The sequence below is a fragment of the Hyaena hyaena genome, unplaced genomic scaffold, assembly GCF_003009895.1.
Source record: "Hyaena hyaena isolate Hyena2069 unplaced genomic scaffold, ASM300989v1 scaffold_89, whole genome shotgun sequence".
NCBI classification, from domain to species: domain Eukaryota; kingdom Metazoa; phylum Chordata; class Mammalia; order Carnivora; family Hyaenidae; genus Hyaena; species Hyaena hyaena.
The window spans coordinates 3369972-3385735 of NW_024080719.1; the positions used below are offsets into that span (position 1 = coordinate 3369972).

A 15764-nucleotide genomic window follows, 5' to 3' on the forward strand; every position below is an offset into this window, starting at 1 on the left:
TACAAACGCCCTAGGAAGAGGCTTCCCCACCTGTCACAACCTGAGCCGTCTCCTCGGAGGCTGCCAGGCGCACCACCGCCACGCCTCGCTGAGGTCAGGCTCTCGGGTGTTGGAAGAGCTCTTTTTATTCTAAATTACAGACTTTGCAGCCACCGGATATCCTCGCTGTATAACTGGCAGTAGCCATGCGGCTGCACTAGCGTTTCCTGACAACCACTGCATTATTTCCACTAATATCCTGTCTGAGGCCTCTGGCCCGGTGACTCCCCACTCCCACTCCCCAGCACCGCGCCCCCACCCCCCGTAGGTAATAACGCGACGGTGCCAGCGTGCCCAAACAAAGAAGAAGCCGCCCGAAACTTCCTCAAGTCGCACTTGGCGACAGTGGCTTGGTAGTCCCTCCCGACAGCTCTAAGCGACCCCGTCACGGCCGCAGACAGTGCCTGGGGACCGCCGATTTGGGAAGGACGCCGCGGGGCGCTGCGGGGCGGGCCCTGAGCGGTGCGGTCCGCGCCCGGGCGGGGCGCCCTGGGCAGCGGCGTTCGCATTGTCCACGTTCCCCCGCGCCCCGCCGCGTTCCGTCCCTCCCTATCTGTGGCGCACACGCGCGCAGACCGAGCGGCGCGCCCGGGGCCCGAGCCGCAGCAGCTGCGGCGGCCGCGGCGGCGACGGGGGCGGGGCGGGGCGGCGCGGGGCGGGGCGGGGCGGGGCGGGGCGGCGCGGGGGCGGGCCCGGGGCGAGGCAGCCCCGGCGCCAGCGAGCGAACGGCGAGCGCGGCGAGCACCCGAGAGGAGCGCGAGCACCAGCATGGCGGGGCTCCGACGCCCGCAGCTGGGCTGCTATTGCCGCACCGCCGCGGCCGTGAACCTCCTGCTGGGCGTCTTCCAGGTCCTCCTGCCCTGCTGTCGCCCGGGAGAGGCTCAGGGACAAGGTCAGCCTTGCGCCGCTGTGCTCGCTCTCCTTCTCTACCCCGCCCCCCCTTCTCTTTCTTTTAGGGAACTGCTGAAATCTATAAGAGGGCGAGGGGAGGAAGGGGAAAGGGGCAGGAGGAGGAAGGAAAGCGGTTGCAATTCTCGGCTGATAACATTTTCTAACCACAGCGTCCCCTCCCGCGCCCCCCGCCCTCAGACAGACGGAAAGCTGGGCAGTCGCGGAGCTTGGGGACAGCGGCGCGGACCGCTAGCCGCACGCGCCCCGGAGCCTTTGTGCGCGGGCCCCGGGCGCCCCGGGCGCAGCCCCCGCTTTGTGTGGCGCGCGCTGGGGCCCCGCCGCGGCCCGGCTTCCTGCAGCTTTGTTCCTCGAGCTTGGCCTCCCAGGACCCATCCCGCAGACGCCAGCCCCAGATGCTGCGGGATGCGGAGCGCTGAGTGGCCCGCGGGGTGGCTTACTCCCCTCCGTCCCCCCAGCACGGGAACCCCGACCTTGCACGCTCCCTGCTCTTGTCCAGAGGGGCCGCCCGCTTGCACCCCTTCCATTGTGTTCTTGTCCTCGGGTGGCCTCCGCTTGGAGAAGGAAAGGGTGACTTGTTTTGGTGAGGCGAGTGCATGGGGGCATGATAGGGAAACAGGAAGCGTTTCTTTTCCGTGCATTAAAACGCGGTGTATTTTTTGGTGTTCGTGCAGCGATTGAGCCCTTGCCGAACGTGGTGGAGCTGTGGCAGGCAGAAGAAGGGGAACTCCTGCTGCCCACTCAGGTGAGGACGACCAGGTGACAGAGCCGCTGTGGGTGTGCGAGGGAGGACAGGCCGTCGGCCCCCCAGCGGCACAGGCGCTCGGGCCACTTTGCAAGGCAAATAAACGGTCGGGCCGAGCCTGAACACCTGGCAGCGGTGGCCCTCCCAGCCTCCTCCCGCGCCATGTGACAGGGCGTGAGTCACGCCCGCCCCAAGTTCAGGAGGTGGGAGCCCAGGCCACCTCAGCAGGGCCGCGGCCAGCGGCAACCTTGTGGAGGGGAAGGGCGGGCCCCTCCGCGGGCCGGAGTCCTGGGTGCGCGAGGGATGTGTCCCCTGTTCCCTAAGTGAGCTGGAGCTGTGTGTGCCTGAGGACAACAGGAATATTGATTTCAGAAATGTTAGTGAGTGGCACTTGCCATTAGCGTTAAGTAGCTTTGCGATGAAGATGTGACTTTCAAAGATTGTAGTCTTGGATTTTTTCCAAGTGCCTTTAATTCGCGTCAGATACACCCTCTTAACAACTTGAATTTCAGGTTTTGGGGGTTTCTCCCCCATATGATACAATGATTGCATGTGGAAGAAATAATTACTAGTATTTCATTGAGACTGTGTGGCATCATACGGTAGATACAGTACTGCAAAGCGTTGTGTGAAGGTTTAACTTTTAACATTTTGAGTGCACGTGTACACGTTTTCAGCAGCAACAGTAGTGACCCCAAATACTGTTTTTTGGGGGAGGTGTTGAATTCTAAGGGAATGTTCAGCTTGCGTGTGGTAGTTGTTGAGATGTTCATTAATTCCCACGTTGGTGACAGCACTTAATTCTATGTTGTCTCTGGTGGCTGTTTGGAAAAACAGGATGTCTTGCTGTAAGTTCCCTGAAGAACTGTGCAGTGTTACATTTCAGTTTCTCCCTCCTGTGTGAAGCATTAGAGTCCTGGTTTTGAGATATTCGGAATATTCACTTTAACCAGGGCTAATGAGTAACAGCTTCAAGGCGGAGAGGTGATTTTTAGAGGAAAATTTTCCTGGACCCTCCCTGAAGGCCAGCAAACTGAATGAGTCCAGTCCTTTGAGAAGAAGCCTCATCGGGATGGGGAGCAAATAGTCTGTCCTATTCTTAAAAGTATATTCCCAAATGGATTTTTTTTCTGCTTATAAATAACAGATGTGTGTTGTTGAAGGTTTGAAAAATGCCTGAAGATACAAAGAATCAAATAGAAATTGTTCATGGTTCTACTGAAAGATCCACATTTAATATTTGATGTTTTTACTTTTTGAAAATAGCTATATTTGTGTATGTCTGTGATGTTCAGAAGCAGCATTAATGACATTGTGGGCTGGAGAATTCTGTGTTGTGGGGGCTGTCCTGGGTGGAATTCTGTGTCCTGGGGGCTATAGGATATCAAGCAGTTAGAGCATCTCTGTCTCTACCCACTAGATGCTAGTGGCACTTTCTCCTCCCTCTTCCCCACAGTTGCGAGAGCTAAAAACGTCCCTAGACATTGCAAAATGTCCCTGGGGAGCAAACTTGCCCGGGTTGAGAGGCACTGGTGTGTATCTATATGCATTTGCATTTTTACTCAATTGTAGCCTGTACCCTCTTCCTGGTTAGTGTTGGAAACCAACCCAGACAGAAAGGAAAGTAAATTATAGACTCTCATTTGTTGCAGCATTAGTTGAAGATGTAGTCACTGTGCTCAGAGACGGAAATGTCAAGGCCTATGATACGATTAATGATAATATTTATAGCCATAAAAGTTATTTGCTAAAATTCTCAATTTCTGGTTTTGTTTATGTGTATAATACTTTGTTTTGGGGAAAAAAGTCACAATTTAGAAGTTGTCTTTCTGGAATACTCAGTATAGAAGCATTTATAACTAAGCTATTTTAATCAAAGCTATAATGAAAGTGAAACTGGTATTCAAAATAATTTTCTAAATACTTCGTCTCTATCTATAAGTGTATCTTTTAGAGACTGTTTTACCCTGCATGTATCTGGGTGGGAGTGAGGATATATATGGATCTATACTATCTATCTAAACTGTAGGTATGTGTGCATATCTATCTAAACTCCATGTATATAATATACCTACATATAAACTGCAGTGAGTTCTGAAGAAAAGTTATTTTTAGAGAATTCTCTGCAAAGTATTTTGACTGTTTTTCTTTTTTCACAAAAAGCTCTCTCGCGTGTCATGGAGTCAGCTGAAAAGAGTATTTATAGGTGTTTTTTTAAATTTGAGGGTTTCTGCTTAATGAATTTGTAGGTTGGGTTCCTTTCACTCAGGAAGGCTCCGAGGCAGCTTCAGAAGCAAAGATTTGTCAGTGATAGGTGAAGTGGGAGCACCAGAAGATGTGGTATTAAAAAATTGAATATTGGGGCGCCTGGGTGGCTCAGTCGGTGAAGCGTCCGACTTCAGGTCATGATCTCATGGTTCGTGGGTTTGAGCCCCGCATCGGGCTCTGTGCTGACAGCTAGTTCAGAGCCTGGAGTCTGCTTCAGATTGTGTGTCTCCCTTTCTCTCTGACCCTCCCCTGCTCACGCTGTCTCTCTCTCTCTCTGAAATAAATAAAACATCGAAAAAATTAAATATTAACATTTGTCACCACTAATTGTTTATAGTTATTCATTTTGGAAATGTTTTCTGGTGATTGGGTCTTTTTTTTTTTTTCCGTTTTCTGATGGGTCTTTAAGTGATCAAGAACTAGAATAGTGCATCATTAATAAAAACAAATCTAACAATTGAATTGTCATCTTCCAAATTCTCTCCAGCGTTCCCGGATTTGACTCTCAGTTCCTTCCCTTTTCACCACTTGTCCTCAGTTTCTTTTCTGCAAAATGGAGGTAAAATAATGGTGCTGATCTCAGAGGACTTTGTGAGGATTAAAAGTACCTTGAACTTAGTAGGCACTTCATGTATGTTACGTATTATTTTGGCAGTATCTCAGTTTGACTCCTAGATTTGGTCCCTGGAGAGCATGGGGCAGCTTTCCTGCTCTGAAGGGCTTGACAACAGTGCAGATAGCCCAGTCCTAAATGTTCTCTGCAGTTGTACAGATACATAATATTATTCATATCTTTTTGTTAGATGCTGTTTCATGGTGGTAGGATATTTTGGTGGAGGAACATAAAAAACTCTATCCCTTGTGATACTGAGAAGGAAGAAAAAAATGTGATTTTATTCTTAGATTTACAGAATTTTTCCTCTTTTCTGACTTCAACACACTGAATCCCAAGTGGTGATGGTTAGGAACCAAAAAATGTTTTCAGTAGCTTATTATCAAGAAGTAATTGAGAGTGTTTAAGGTACTGCTTTGTGCACCGTCTTAACTTCGCCTTCAAGTAAAACCCACACTGATCCCCTTGACCTGCTCTGGCCCTCAGGGCTTTCCGCAGTCTGACCTTGTGTGTTGCTCCAGTCAGTTGTCTAGGATGCTCGCTGCAGCCTGATCCTTGGCAGAGGAAGCCCCACATGTGTCTGTTGAACGAAAGGACCAATGCTGTGTTGCTCTGCTGTTCCCAAAGAGCCAGTCCTTCCAGACTTCTAACTTGGCAGCAGCGCTGCCATTTCTCTCCCTTTGAGTTTCTTAAGTGTCTGGATGTTTTCCTTTGCCTCGCAAGGAGGGTGCCTTCTTGCCCTAACTGGATTCCCTGTAACCGGGTTTTGGATTCTGAGCTTGGTGGGCCTCTTGTGGCCCTGCTGTTCTGCATACAGAAGGCATTCCGTGGTTAGCCCGTGAGTTCTTCCTAGGGGAGGAGAGGCGGTTACCAGTGTCTTGTCCTGTTTATGAGGTTAGTTTTGAAGATGGCAGGTGGAATGCCTTCAGCTTTGATTTCCTATTATTGTGTTATTGTTGTTTTGTATCCGCTCTAGCAGCAAGAAGGGCAATCTAGAATTTGTTCTTCTAGTCCATTCAGCCTTTTGCTGAGAAGGGAAGTCTCACTCCTAACCCTCCTAGTTAGGTTTGGGACACAGACATTGGTGCTGAGTAGGAACAGCTGTTACCTGATGAAGACTCATGTTGGTCTGGTTTGGGGGGGGAGGGGGCCTAATGCTTTTCTGGCCTTGTTCATCTAGCTGACACTTAGCATGGGCCTGGCCCAGTTAGGTCCCTGTGATAGAGTCATAAATAAGAAAGCCTCTGCCTTTAAAAAACTCATGTTTTACCCCTTTAAGTCTGAGGGTACAGATAACGGAAACTAGTAGAAAGTGAAACAGGAAATGGTACATTGACTATCTGAATTCTTTATTATCTCAGGTACTGTGTTATGTAACAGCATCTTGCTCTAGTCAGTGAATCATTGACTGGTATTTAGAAATCTTTTTGTCATAGAGATTTATTTTGGGTTTAATCTACTTCCACTATCAACATAAAAAAAATAATAGCTAACACGGGTTGAATATCACTGGCATTGTTTAAGCACGTCATGAGTTATTAATACTCATGGTAATACACAAAAAACTGTGAAGTGTTACGACTTGATTTTTACAGATGAGGAAATTGAGGCCCAGAGTCATTAAATAATTTGCCCAAGGCTATAAGAAAGTAGCCGTGGTGGGATTTGAACCCAGGTGGTGTTTCGGGTGAAAGCCTTTGCTTTGTGTGAGGCTTAGCAGTCTGACCAGGAAAAGTTCCCGTGTCTGAGGGAGATATTTTCATGTTCTGTTTTGAGTTAGAAAAATTTGCTTCATGAAGTCTTTAAAAGTAGTCATATCCACTAGTATGTTTTAGATTTTTGCTTATAATTTTTTTTTTAATTGAGGCACCTGGGTGGCTCAGTCAGTTAAGCATCTGACTTCGGCCTGGGTCACGATCTAGCCATTCTGGAGTTCGAGCCTCAGCCCAGAGCCTGGAGCCTGTTTTGGATTCTGTGTCTCCTTCTCTCTCTCTGCCCCTCACCCGCTCATATTCTGTCTCTCTCTGTCTCGCAAAAATAAACATTAAAAAATTTAGAAAAGCATAAAAAGTTTTTATTGGGGTATAATTGACATATAACATCACATTAGTTTTAAGTGTACAACATAACAGTAAGTCTAGTTACCATCTGTCACCATACACAGTTACAAAAACATTTTTTTGTCTTGTGATAAGAACTTTTCAGATTTACTCTGAATAACTTTCAAATATGCAGTGCAGTATTATTAACTAGTCATCGTACTGTACATTACATCCCTAAAGGCTCACTTATTTTATTACAGGAAGTTTGTACCTTTACCCATTTTGCACCACACCCCCCTGCCAGCAATCACGAGTCTATTTCATATATCTATGAACTTGGTATTTGTGTTTGTTTTTTAAATTCTGTATTTGAGAACGACCACAAAACATTTGTCTTTCTGTTTGACTTATTTCACTTAGCATAATGCCATAACAATCCATCTGTGTTGTTGCAAATGGTGCGATTTTGTGGTTTTTTTAAATGGCTGAATAGTATTTCATTATATATATACACACATATATGTACGTGTATATGTATGCATGTACACATATATATGCACCCACATACATACCACGTCTTTATCCAATCATCTATCGGTGGACACTTAGGTTGCTTACATACCTTGGCTATTGTAAATAATGCTGTTGTGAACATGGGGGTGCAGATACTTTTTTGAATTAGTGTTTCCATTTTTTTCAGATAAATACCCAGAAGGGCAATTGTTAGATCAATTTTTGAATTTTTGAGGAATTTCTGGCCTGTTTTCCACAGTAGCTACCCCAGTTGGCATTCTCAGCAACAGAGCACGAGGGTTCTCTTTTCTTCACATCCTCACCAACAGTTTTTATTTCTTGTCTTTTTGCTAATGGCCGTTCTGACAGGTGTGAGGTATATATCCGTTAGTATTTAAGAGCCAGCTAGACTGTACTTAGCTCTGCAGACATTTATTGAGCATGTACTGTGGGCCAAGCACTGGTCTAGGTGCTGTGGGTGTCATGTTGAACAAAACCACTGCCCTTGTGCAGCTTCTGGTCTACTAGAGGCACATAGATAGTGAATAAGGAGTAGAGGAAATTGCCAGTCTGTTAGAACGGCATCAGTGCTGTTTGGTGGCAGACTGGAGGAAGATTCAGGTGATGGGAACTGGAGTTTTAATTAAGTCAAGGTAGATCCCTTTAAGAAGGCCTATACTTGACATTCAAGCCCACCCTCCAAAGCAGTGGGAGATTTAGAATAGCTGGTGCAAGGGCCCTGAGGCACTGCCAAAGGGGTGGGGTGGGGGAATTACAGGATTTGGTTCCTGCTCTTTGAGAGCCTAGTGGTGTTGGGGAGATAAGGCTGGTAATACCCTGAGATAACATTCAAGTGCTGAAATGTAGGAACTGAGAGGAGAGAGGAATAACAGTGTGTATTGGAGGGGTCTATTCAAGCTTAGGGGTGGGAGGGCACTTTGAGAGCGAGAGAGACCCCATTAGCAAAGGTGTGAATGGGGCCTTGTCTAGACCCTCACGTGGGTGACAGTTCAGTGTTTTTGAAGTTGGTGCTTTGAATTGGAGCCCAGAGCACTTGATGAAGTGTGGCTGTAGAGATTGGGAAGGCTATGTCAAAGTCAATTGACAGTTGCCCAGTTATAGGTTAAGGAACTTGGAGTACATCTGACTAGCAGTGAGGGCAGAGATTAACACAGTGACATTGGATGCTGGGTCTGCGGGTTGGAAGTCATGATTGATACTGAAGAAAATTGGTCTTGGAGTGGCACATTGGATGGATTGGAGGCAGCAGTCTTTTTTTTTTTTTTTTTTTTTTTGACGTTTTTATTTATTATTTTGAGAGAGTGCACATGAGCTCGGGAGAGGCAGAGAGAGAGAGAGGGAGACACAGAATCTGAAGCAGGCTCCAGGCTCCAAACTGTCAGCACAGAGCCTGATGCAGGGCTCAAACCCATGGACAGCGGGATCATGACCTGAGCTGAAGTCCTACGCTTAACTGGCTGAGCCACCCAGTCGCCCCTGGAGGCAGCATTCTTAAACAGAGCAAGAAGCCCTGTGTGTGGTAGTAATGGAGGCCTGGGGTGCTCATAGTATGGGCTGATTTGCTGGCAGAAGGGATGAAGAAGAAAGGACAGGTCTGTACCCTATTTCAGATGAGTGGGTAGGTCTTTATGCCTGGAGGTGAAGGAAGGAGAGCAGTGTAGGATGACTCTAAGGTTAGCCCACGGGTCAAGGAGTATGATGGTATCCTTAACAGAAGGAGGCCAGTTAGGACAGAAGCCACTTGGCAGGGGCCCCTGATGTTGATAAGTCAGTGTTGGTCATAACTGTTTCTGGGGAGACAAAATGCACATGTCCTGGCGGCATTCGCCACTGGGGCTGAAGCTGTAAACAAATCCATCCTACAAGTATTGTGAGTACTTGCCGTGTGCTGGCCATGGCTTGGTGCAGTGCTCACCACAGTCTCCGGAGTCTTGCTCTCGGGAAAGATAGGCCTTCCCTGAGTATCCACACGTGTGGTCGAGTGAGGCGTGGGGGCTGGCGCTGGGGACTGGGACCCTATGGGTCTGAGTGTGGGTCAGCATTCTGAGGGAATTGGTGTAGGGAGTCTGGGCCCGGGAAGGCTGGCAGTGACAGGGAGGAAGAGGGCAGAGAGGCAGGAACTGCTGAGAGCGGAGGGTTAGGGAGAAGCTGGAGGACCAGGAAGGCTTGGTAGTCCTGAACCTAGCAGTGGTGAGCTTCGGGAAAGGATGGCCAAGGCAGGTTACATGTAGTGTCTAATCGGATCTGCTCTCTTGTTTTGGTTTCAAGCGCCTTTTCTTTTTACCCTCTTGTTATATGACATGGAGTCAGATTTTGGCCTGGTAAGTCCGGGAGATGATTTTGGAAGAGCTTTTGAGTGTGACATTAATACCATTTATTAAACTGATCAGCGTCTTTTACATTGATGTCAAAATACATCGGATATCCATTTGGGGGGTTGTGAGCTAACCAGTCCATTTCCTATATTATCGTTAAACTTTATTTTTTGTGACTTTTGAAACGTAAATGTTAAAAGGCTCTTGGAGAGAAGAGATGTCAAACTAATTTTGAGGTTGTGGTGTTAAATGAAGATCCTTACTTAAAATATCGAAAGGATCATTGGCTATTTATGGCTTTTAGTAGTGTTATGTTTTCAATAAATATTTATTGAATGCCTGCTGTGTATCAGGCATTGTTTTTAGGCTTCGTTATAAATTTATCACCCGTGTTTAATTTGAAGAACTGTTTCTTTTGGAGATTTTTGTGTTCTTTCAAACTGACTGTTAAACCATATTCTTTTATCACTAGGGTGATTCTGAAGAGGATATGGAGGAGCATTCTCAAGAGCAGAGGTAAGAAAAACAACTGGAGCAAATACCCGCATGCTGAATATTTATGTACACTTGGGATGCTGTTGAAGGCTTGGTACATGTTCCTGTGTTTGGTATACCTGTAATGTACCTTCTCTTTGGCATTTGGAGTATCTGTACTCTCTGATAATTAATATGACTTTGTTTTAAAATAAGGTTGTACAGGGGCGTCTGGGTGGCTTAGTCGGTTAACTGTCCGACTTTCGCTTAGGTCATGATCTCGCGGTTCGTGGGTTCGAGCCTCGCGTCGGGCTCTGTGCTGACTGCCAGCTCAGGGCCTGGAGCCTGTTTCTGAGTCTGTGTCTCCCTCTCTCTCTGACCCTCCCCTGCTCATGCTGTCTCTCTCTCTCCTAGAAATAAAAAAAAAAAAAAAAAAATAAGGTTGTACAGAAAGCTGTTAGAAATACCCCCTGCCCCCCCCCCCCCGACATTCCCAACTTCACATTTCCCATGTGTGCTTATGCTGTCCTCTTGCTCACAAATATTTGTTAGCACCAGCCACAGTGCTGGGTACTGGGCCTAAAACATTGAACAAAATCTGTGTTGCATGTAGTGGTGCCGTCAGACATTACTGTAAATAAAACAAAACACTGCAATTTTAACTACCAAGAATTAGATTGCTGTAGTATAGAATAATGGGGAAGAAGTGGTGGTCAGGGGAGGTCCCTCTTAGGAGGTTACATTTAAGCTGAAGTCTGGAGGGTGTGGAGAAATAGCCATGCAGTGAACAGAGGAGGAGAATACTGTAGGCAGTGGAAATGGCAGGTGCAAAGGCCCTGAGGTGGAAAGCACTGGCAACATTCCAGGAACTTGGAGAAGGCCTGGGTGGTTTGTGGGATAGTGAGGTGAGGTAGGATCCTAGAAGCCACATTAAGGAGGTTGGATTTTATTTTTTTAAGCGTGATATGGTTTGTTAAAGGATTTAAAAGCAGGAGCCTACAAATTGAAAGGTGTAAACTACATTTTTAAGAGAATACTTTGGTCATGGTGCAGTCTCAGTCACTTGTCAAACAGATGTCTGGTCCTTGGAGGTGCATGGGGACACTAAGTGGTACTTGGGCACAGGGATAACTTCCAGGGAATCAGCTTTTAGATCCCACTGTCCTCATAGTCTCCTGAAATTGATCTGAGGTTGTGAGTTACCCTTTCCCACCTCTTTTTTTGTAATCTCTTTTCTCCACTTTATAAAAGAAAGGCATACTTCTTGCCCAGCCCCAGTCTTAGCAAGTGCTTCATCTTGGGCTCTGAAATCCTGGTATTGGGTAGGAGAAGCAGTTAACTCTTTTAGATGACAAATTCTTTTGTAACTGTGGTGGCTTTTGAATCTTTCAACGAAATTGAAGGACATAATTAAATTGGCAGTTGATAGATGATCAGAAGTTATTATTTTTTTAATATTTATTTTTGAAAGAGAGAGACAGAGAGACAGAGTACAAGCAGGGAAGGGCAGACAGAGGAGACACAGAATCTGAAGCAGGCTCCAGACTCCAAGCTGTCAGCACAGAGCCTGAAGTGGGGCTTGAACCCTTGAACTGCAAGATCAGGACCTGAGCCAAATTAGGACACTTAACCAACTGAGCCCCCCAGGTGCCCCAAAAGTTATTTTCAAAGATAGATCACTGTGAATTTTGGATAAACACTGAGGGTGTTTAGAGAATATAGGGACAGTGCTGTAACAATGTTCCTTCCATTCATATCTGTTTATGTAAACAAGCTTTTTCAGTGCTTATATTAAGAAAAAGTGGACAGCAAAAATAATATTTACATGAACCAATGATGGGGGTAAGATAGTCATTCCTTTCATTAAAGGATTCTTTTTCAGTAAATTTGTCTCTTTATGTTTAATTACTTATCAAAATTTATAAAGTTTGTTGATCAGTTTTATATTAGTAAAAATTATAATGATAAGTCAATTCGGAAGAAAAAAAATTTAACACCTGCACCCTGTGGTTGCAGGAAATTTTTTTTTAAAGCCTGTCATTTCAATGTATACCCATATTTTTGTTGCACAAGTCTTTGAACATAAAGATGTATGTATTAGGTTAAAATCCTTGGAGGGAGTATCCAGCTATAGAGGAATGTTTATTGATGTGTTTTACAAAATGGACAATAATAGGGTGCCTGGCTCACTCATGGGTAGAAGGTGTGACTCTTGATCTTGGGGTCATGAGTTTGAGGCCCAGGTTGGGTGTAGAGATTACTTAAAAAAATGGATGATGATGATGCATTTCATTGCAGTGATATTTAGATTCCGTTGAATATATTTTAAGAAGTGATTGTTGAGTTTTATTCAAAATGTCATCATTTATAATATGCCAGAAATTACATTCTTTGTGACCATTTAAATTCATTGTATACAGTTTTAAATGTGAGATAAATATATGGGGCAGAGTTCAGAGTTTGCCACAGTCCTCTGTTGGAGTGTATGGAAACAGGAACAGGCGAGGGATGCTGGCGGTGGTTCAGACAAGGCTGGTGGGAGTGGAGATGAAGGGACGTGGAAAGTTCTGAGATGCATTTTGGGGGTGACATACGTTCATTGCTCTGTCAGTGGTGGAGAGTGAGGGAAAGAGAAGTATGCCATGGAGGGCTTCTAAAATTTGGCTTGAGCATCTGGAGGGATGGGAAAGGAATTAGGGGGAGGGAAACGAGGAACGCTGGTTGGTTGTCTCGTCGGGATGTCAGGCTTGGTATGACGCATCCCATTGGAGATGGCAGGGAGGCAGTTGATGCCGTGAGTCCGGGGTGTGGAAGGTCGTGGCGGCATCTGGGGGGGGTGGGTGCGTCCAGCCTGCTGCTCGGGCCTGCGCCTTTGTTCTCCTCTTTTGTAGATTGCTTCAGTTCTCTCCTTTCCCATCAGTGAGAACTACTTTCTTTTTGTCAGTTTTCGGTCAGACTTGAAGGTATTAGTGGATTTTATCCCTGTCAGTCTTTTGACGTAGAGTTAAGTTGGTTAGGTTGTGCGAAGGTGTGTCGGGAGGGAGAATTGCAGCAGTGATTTAGAACAGTGGCTTTCAGGCTTTTTGACAGTGACTCATGGTAAGAGATGCATTTTACATCATGATTACATACCTGCCCATAGGTATATGTGTGGATGTATGAATGTGTGTGCACATGCTTTATTTATCAAATAGTGCTTACCTTTACTACCTGGGACATATTCTTTTCTATCTTTTCTTATCGTGATAAAATATACATAACACTTACCACTTTAACCATTTCCTAAAATTTATTTTTGAGGGAGAGAGAAGGGGAGGTGGTGGACAGAGGATCCAAAACAGGCTCTTCTTCATTGACAGCAGCGAGCTGGATGTGGGCTCGAACTCGCAAACTGTGAGACCAAGTGAGCCACCCAGGCATCCCCCGTTTTAACCATTTTTAAATGTCAGTTCTGTGGCATTGAGTACATTCACATTATTGTGCAACCAATCACTACCGTCCATTTATAGAACTTTTTTAGTCCATCTTATAACATATGTAAAAATGCTGTTTTTTCCACTACTGGATTGATTTAAAATTTTAAAAATCATGATCCACATTTTGATCAGCCCTGATTTATATATTTTAATCTTCTTGATATAAAATATCCTAGTATTTTGCTGTCATATTATCTATGGCTGCCTTCCTTTTAACTTGACTTCCAAACTTTCAAGCCTCTTCCTCTTTGTTTCTTCTTCTTTTTTTTTTAAGCTTAGAATTTGTTCCTTTTGTGTAAAGACAAGATCATGACATGGGTTGGATGGTGTTATTAGAAAACTTTCTTTGTGTCCATTTTCTGAAAATGTAGGTTCTGGAATTCTTTCTAAGAATTCTCTCTGTTAAGTGTAATATCCTGTAATATGTAAATGTGTCACCTACGTACTTAGTATTCACTTACCTTTGCTGCATAATTGGGATTTTTTTTTTTTAAAGTTGATTAACTTTGAGAAAGGAAAAAGCTCAGGAAGGTCAGAGAGAGAGGTAGTGGGCTCTGTGCTGCCAGTGCAAAGCCCGACGTGGGGCTTGGTCTCCCAAATCATGAGATCGTGACCTGAGCCGAGATTAAGAGTCGGACGCTTACCTGACTGAGCCACCCAAGTGCCCCTGGAAATTTTTATTGAAAATTTTAATACCTCCAAAGCTCCTATAACGTCTTGCTATAGTTACAGTAGACCTTTTGCTTTAGAATACATTTAGATTTACAGAAAAACGGTAAAGATGGTACAGAGTGTTCCTGTATACCTCTCACGCAGTTTATCCCACAGCTAACATCTTCCATTACAGTGGCACATTTGTCACAACTGAGAAACCAACATTGGTACATTACCGTGAACTAAACTCCACATTCTTTGAACTTCACTAGTTTTTCCCTGGGGTCGTTTTTCTGTCCAGGATCCCATTCAGGATATTACTTTTAGTTGTCATATCTCCTTGGGGCCTCTTGACTGTGACAGTTTGTTAGACTTTCCTTGTTTTTGAAATCTTTTTTTTTTTTTTTAATGTTTTATTTATTTCTAGGAGAGAGAGAGAAACAGCGTGAGCAGGGGAGGGTCAGAGAGAGAGGGAGTCACAGGCTCTGAGCTGGCAGTCAGCACAGAGCCCGATGCGGGGCTCGAACCCACGAACCGCGAGATCATGACCTAAGCGAAAGTCAGACGCTTAACCGACTAAGCCACCCAGGCGCCCCACCTTGTTTTTGAAATCTTAACAGTTTGGAGGAGTACTGCTCAGGTATTTTGTAAAATATCCCTCAGTTTGGGGTTGCCTAATGTTTTTCCTCCTGGTTAGACTAGGGTTATGGGTTTTGGGGAGGAAGGCCACAGATATAAATTGGTATTCTCATCACATATTGAGGATATCTGCTATCAGCATGGCTTATCACTTTGATGTTGACCTTACTTACCTGGCTGACTCTTTTTTCCCTTCTTTCCATGATATACTCTTTGGAAATAAGTCATTAAATGGAAATAAGCTCCACCTGCATAAATTATTTGGCATTATTTTCTATGGGAAATTTGTTTATTTTGTCTCATTTATTCAGTCATTTATATCAGTACGGACTTATGGGTATTAGTTTATACTTGGAGTTATAATCTAATATTTGATTTGCTCTGCTAGTTTAATGTCCTTTATCCTAAATCTTATTTATGAAGTTACTACTACCTCTTTACATGTTTTTCAAACATCTTTGTGATTTTCATTTTAAATACTACCCCACAAGGCCAACTCTCAATGATATTAAGTTGAACTTGAAGTCAGTCGAGTCAGTGCTTATGAATTCTACAACATGAAGGCCTCGTCTCTGAGATCACCCACATAAAGGAGCACCTTGGGACTCGAGAGAGATTTGACCATAAAATAGAGTCTCAAGGATGTCCCAAGAAAAGTGTAGGTGGCACTAACATCTGTCCCTGGTGAGAATCTAGACAGGAGGAGGGCTCTGTGTCTTACTCTCCAGATGGCCTGGGGCGGGGCCTGAAGCCGACCACCATTAATCCTGGGGCGGAGGGTTCTGGGGTAGCCAGCCTGTGATCTAAAATGGTTCGGGAAAGCTTTCAGGGAAATTGGCCTCACTGAAGATTTTGTTTGTATTAACTTGACTTAATCTTCTATGAATGCTATGTAATTGTATTTGGTTGGAAGCCAGAAAAGCAATATTTGAAAGACTTTCTTGCCTCTTGCCCTGTGTCCCCATTTTTCTCCTGGGTGTTCTCAAATATCAACAGTAATCAGTTTCTTTGCTGAGAGAGAGAGGTTGCGGTTGGATTCAGCGATGAGAGCAAGTG

The 15764-nt window shown here is 45.0% G+C and overlaps 1 protein-coding gene across 2 annotated transcripts in view; it reads left to right on the plus strand.

Annotated features, from left to right (window-relative positions):
* The first annotated feature begins 779 nt into the window (after nucleotides 1–779).
* Nucleotides 780–15764, plus strand: part of TMEM131L (transmembrane 131 like) — a 172334-nt gene continuing 157349 nt past the window's right edge. For both annotated transcript variants that reach the window (XM_039234344.1, XM_039234345.1), the window contains exons 1-3: nucleotides 780–931; nucleotides 1623–1693; nucleotides 9938–9981. In XM_039234344.1, coding sequence (XP_039090275.1) covers nucleotides 808–931; nucleotides 1623–1693; nucleotides 9938–9981 — 239 coding nt within the window. In that variant the 5' untranslated portion in view covers nucleotides 780–807. The remainder of the gene's footprint in view (nucleotides 932–1622; nucleotides 1694–9937; nucleotides 9982–15764) is intronic.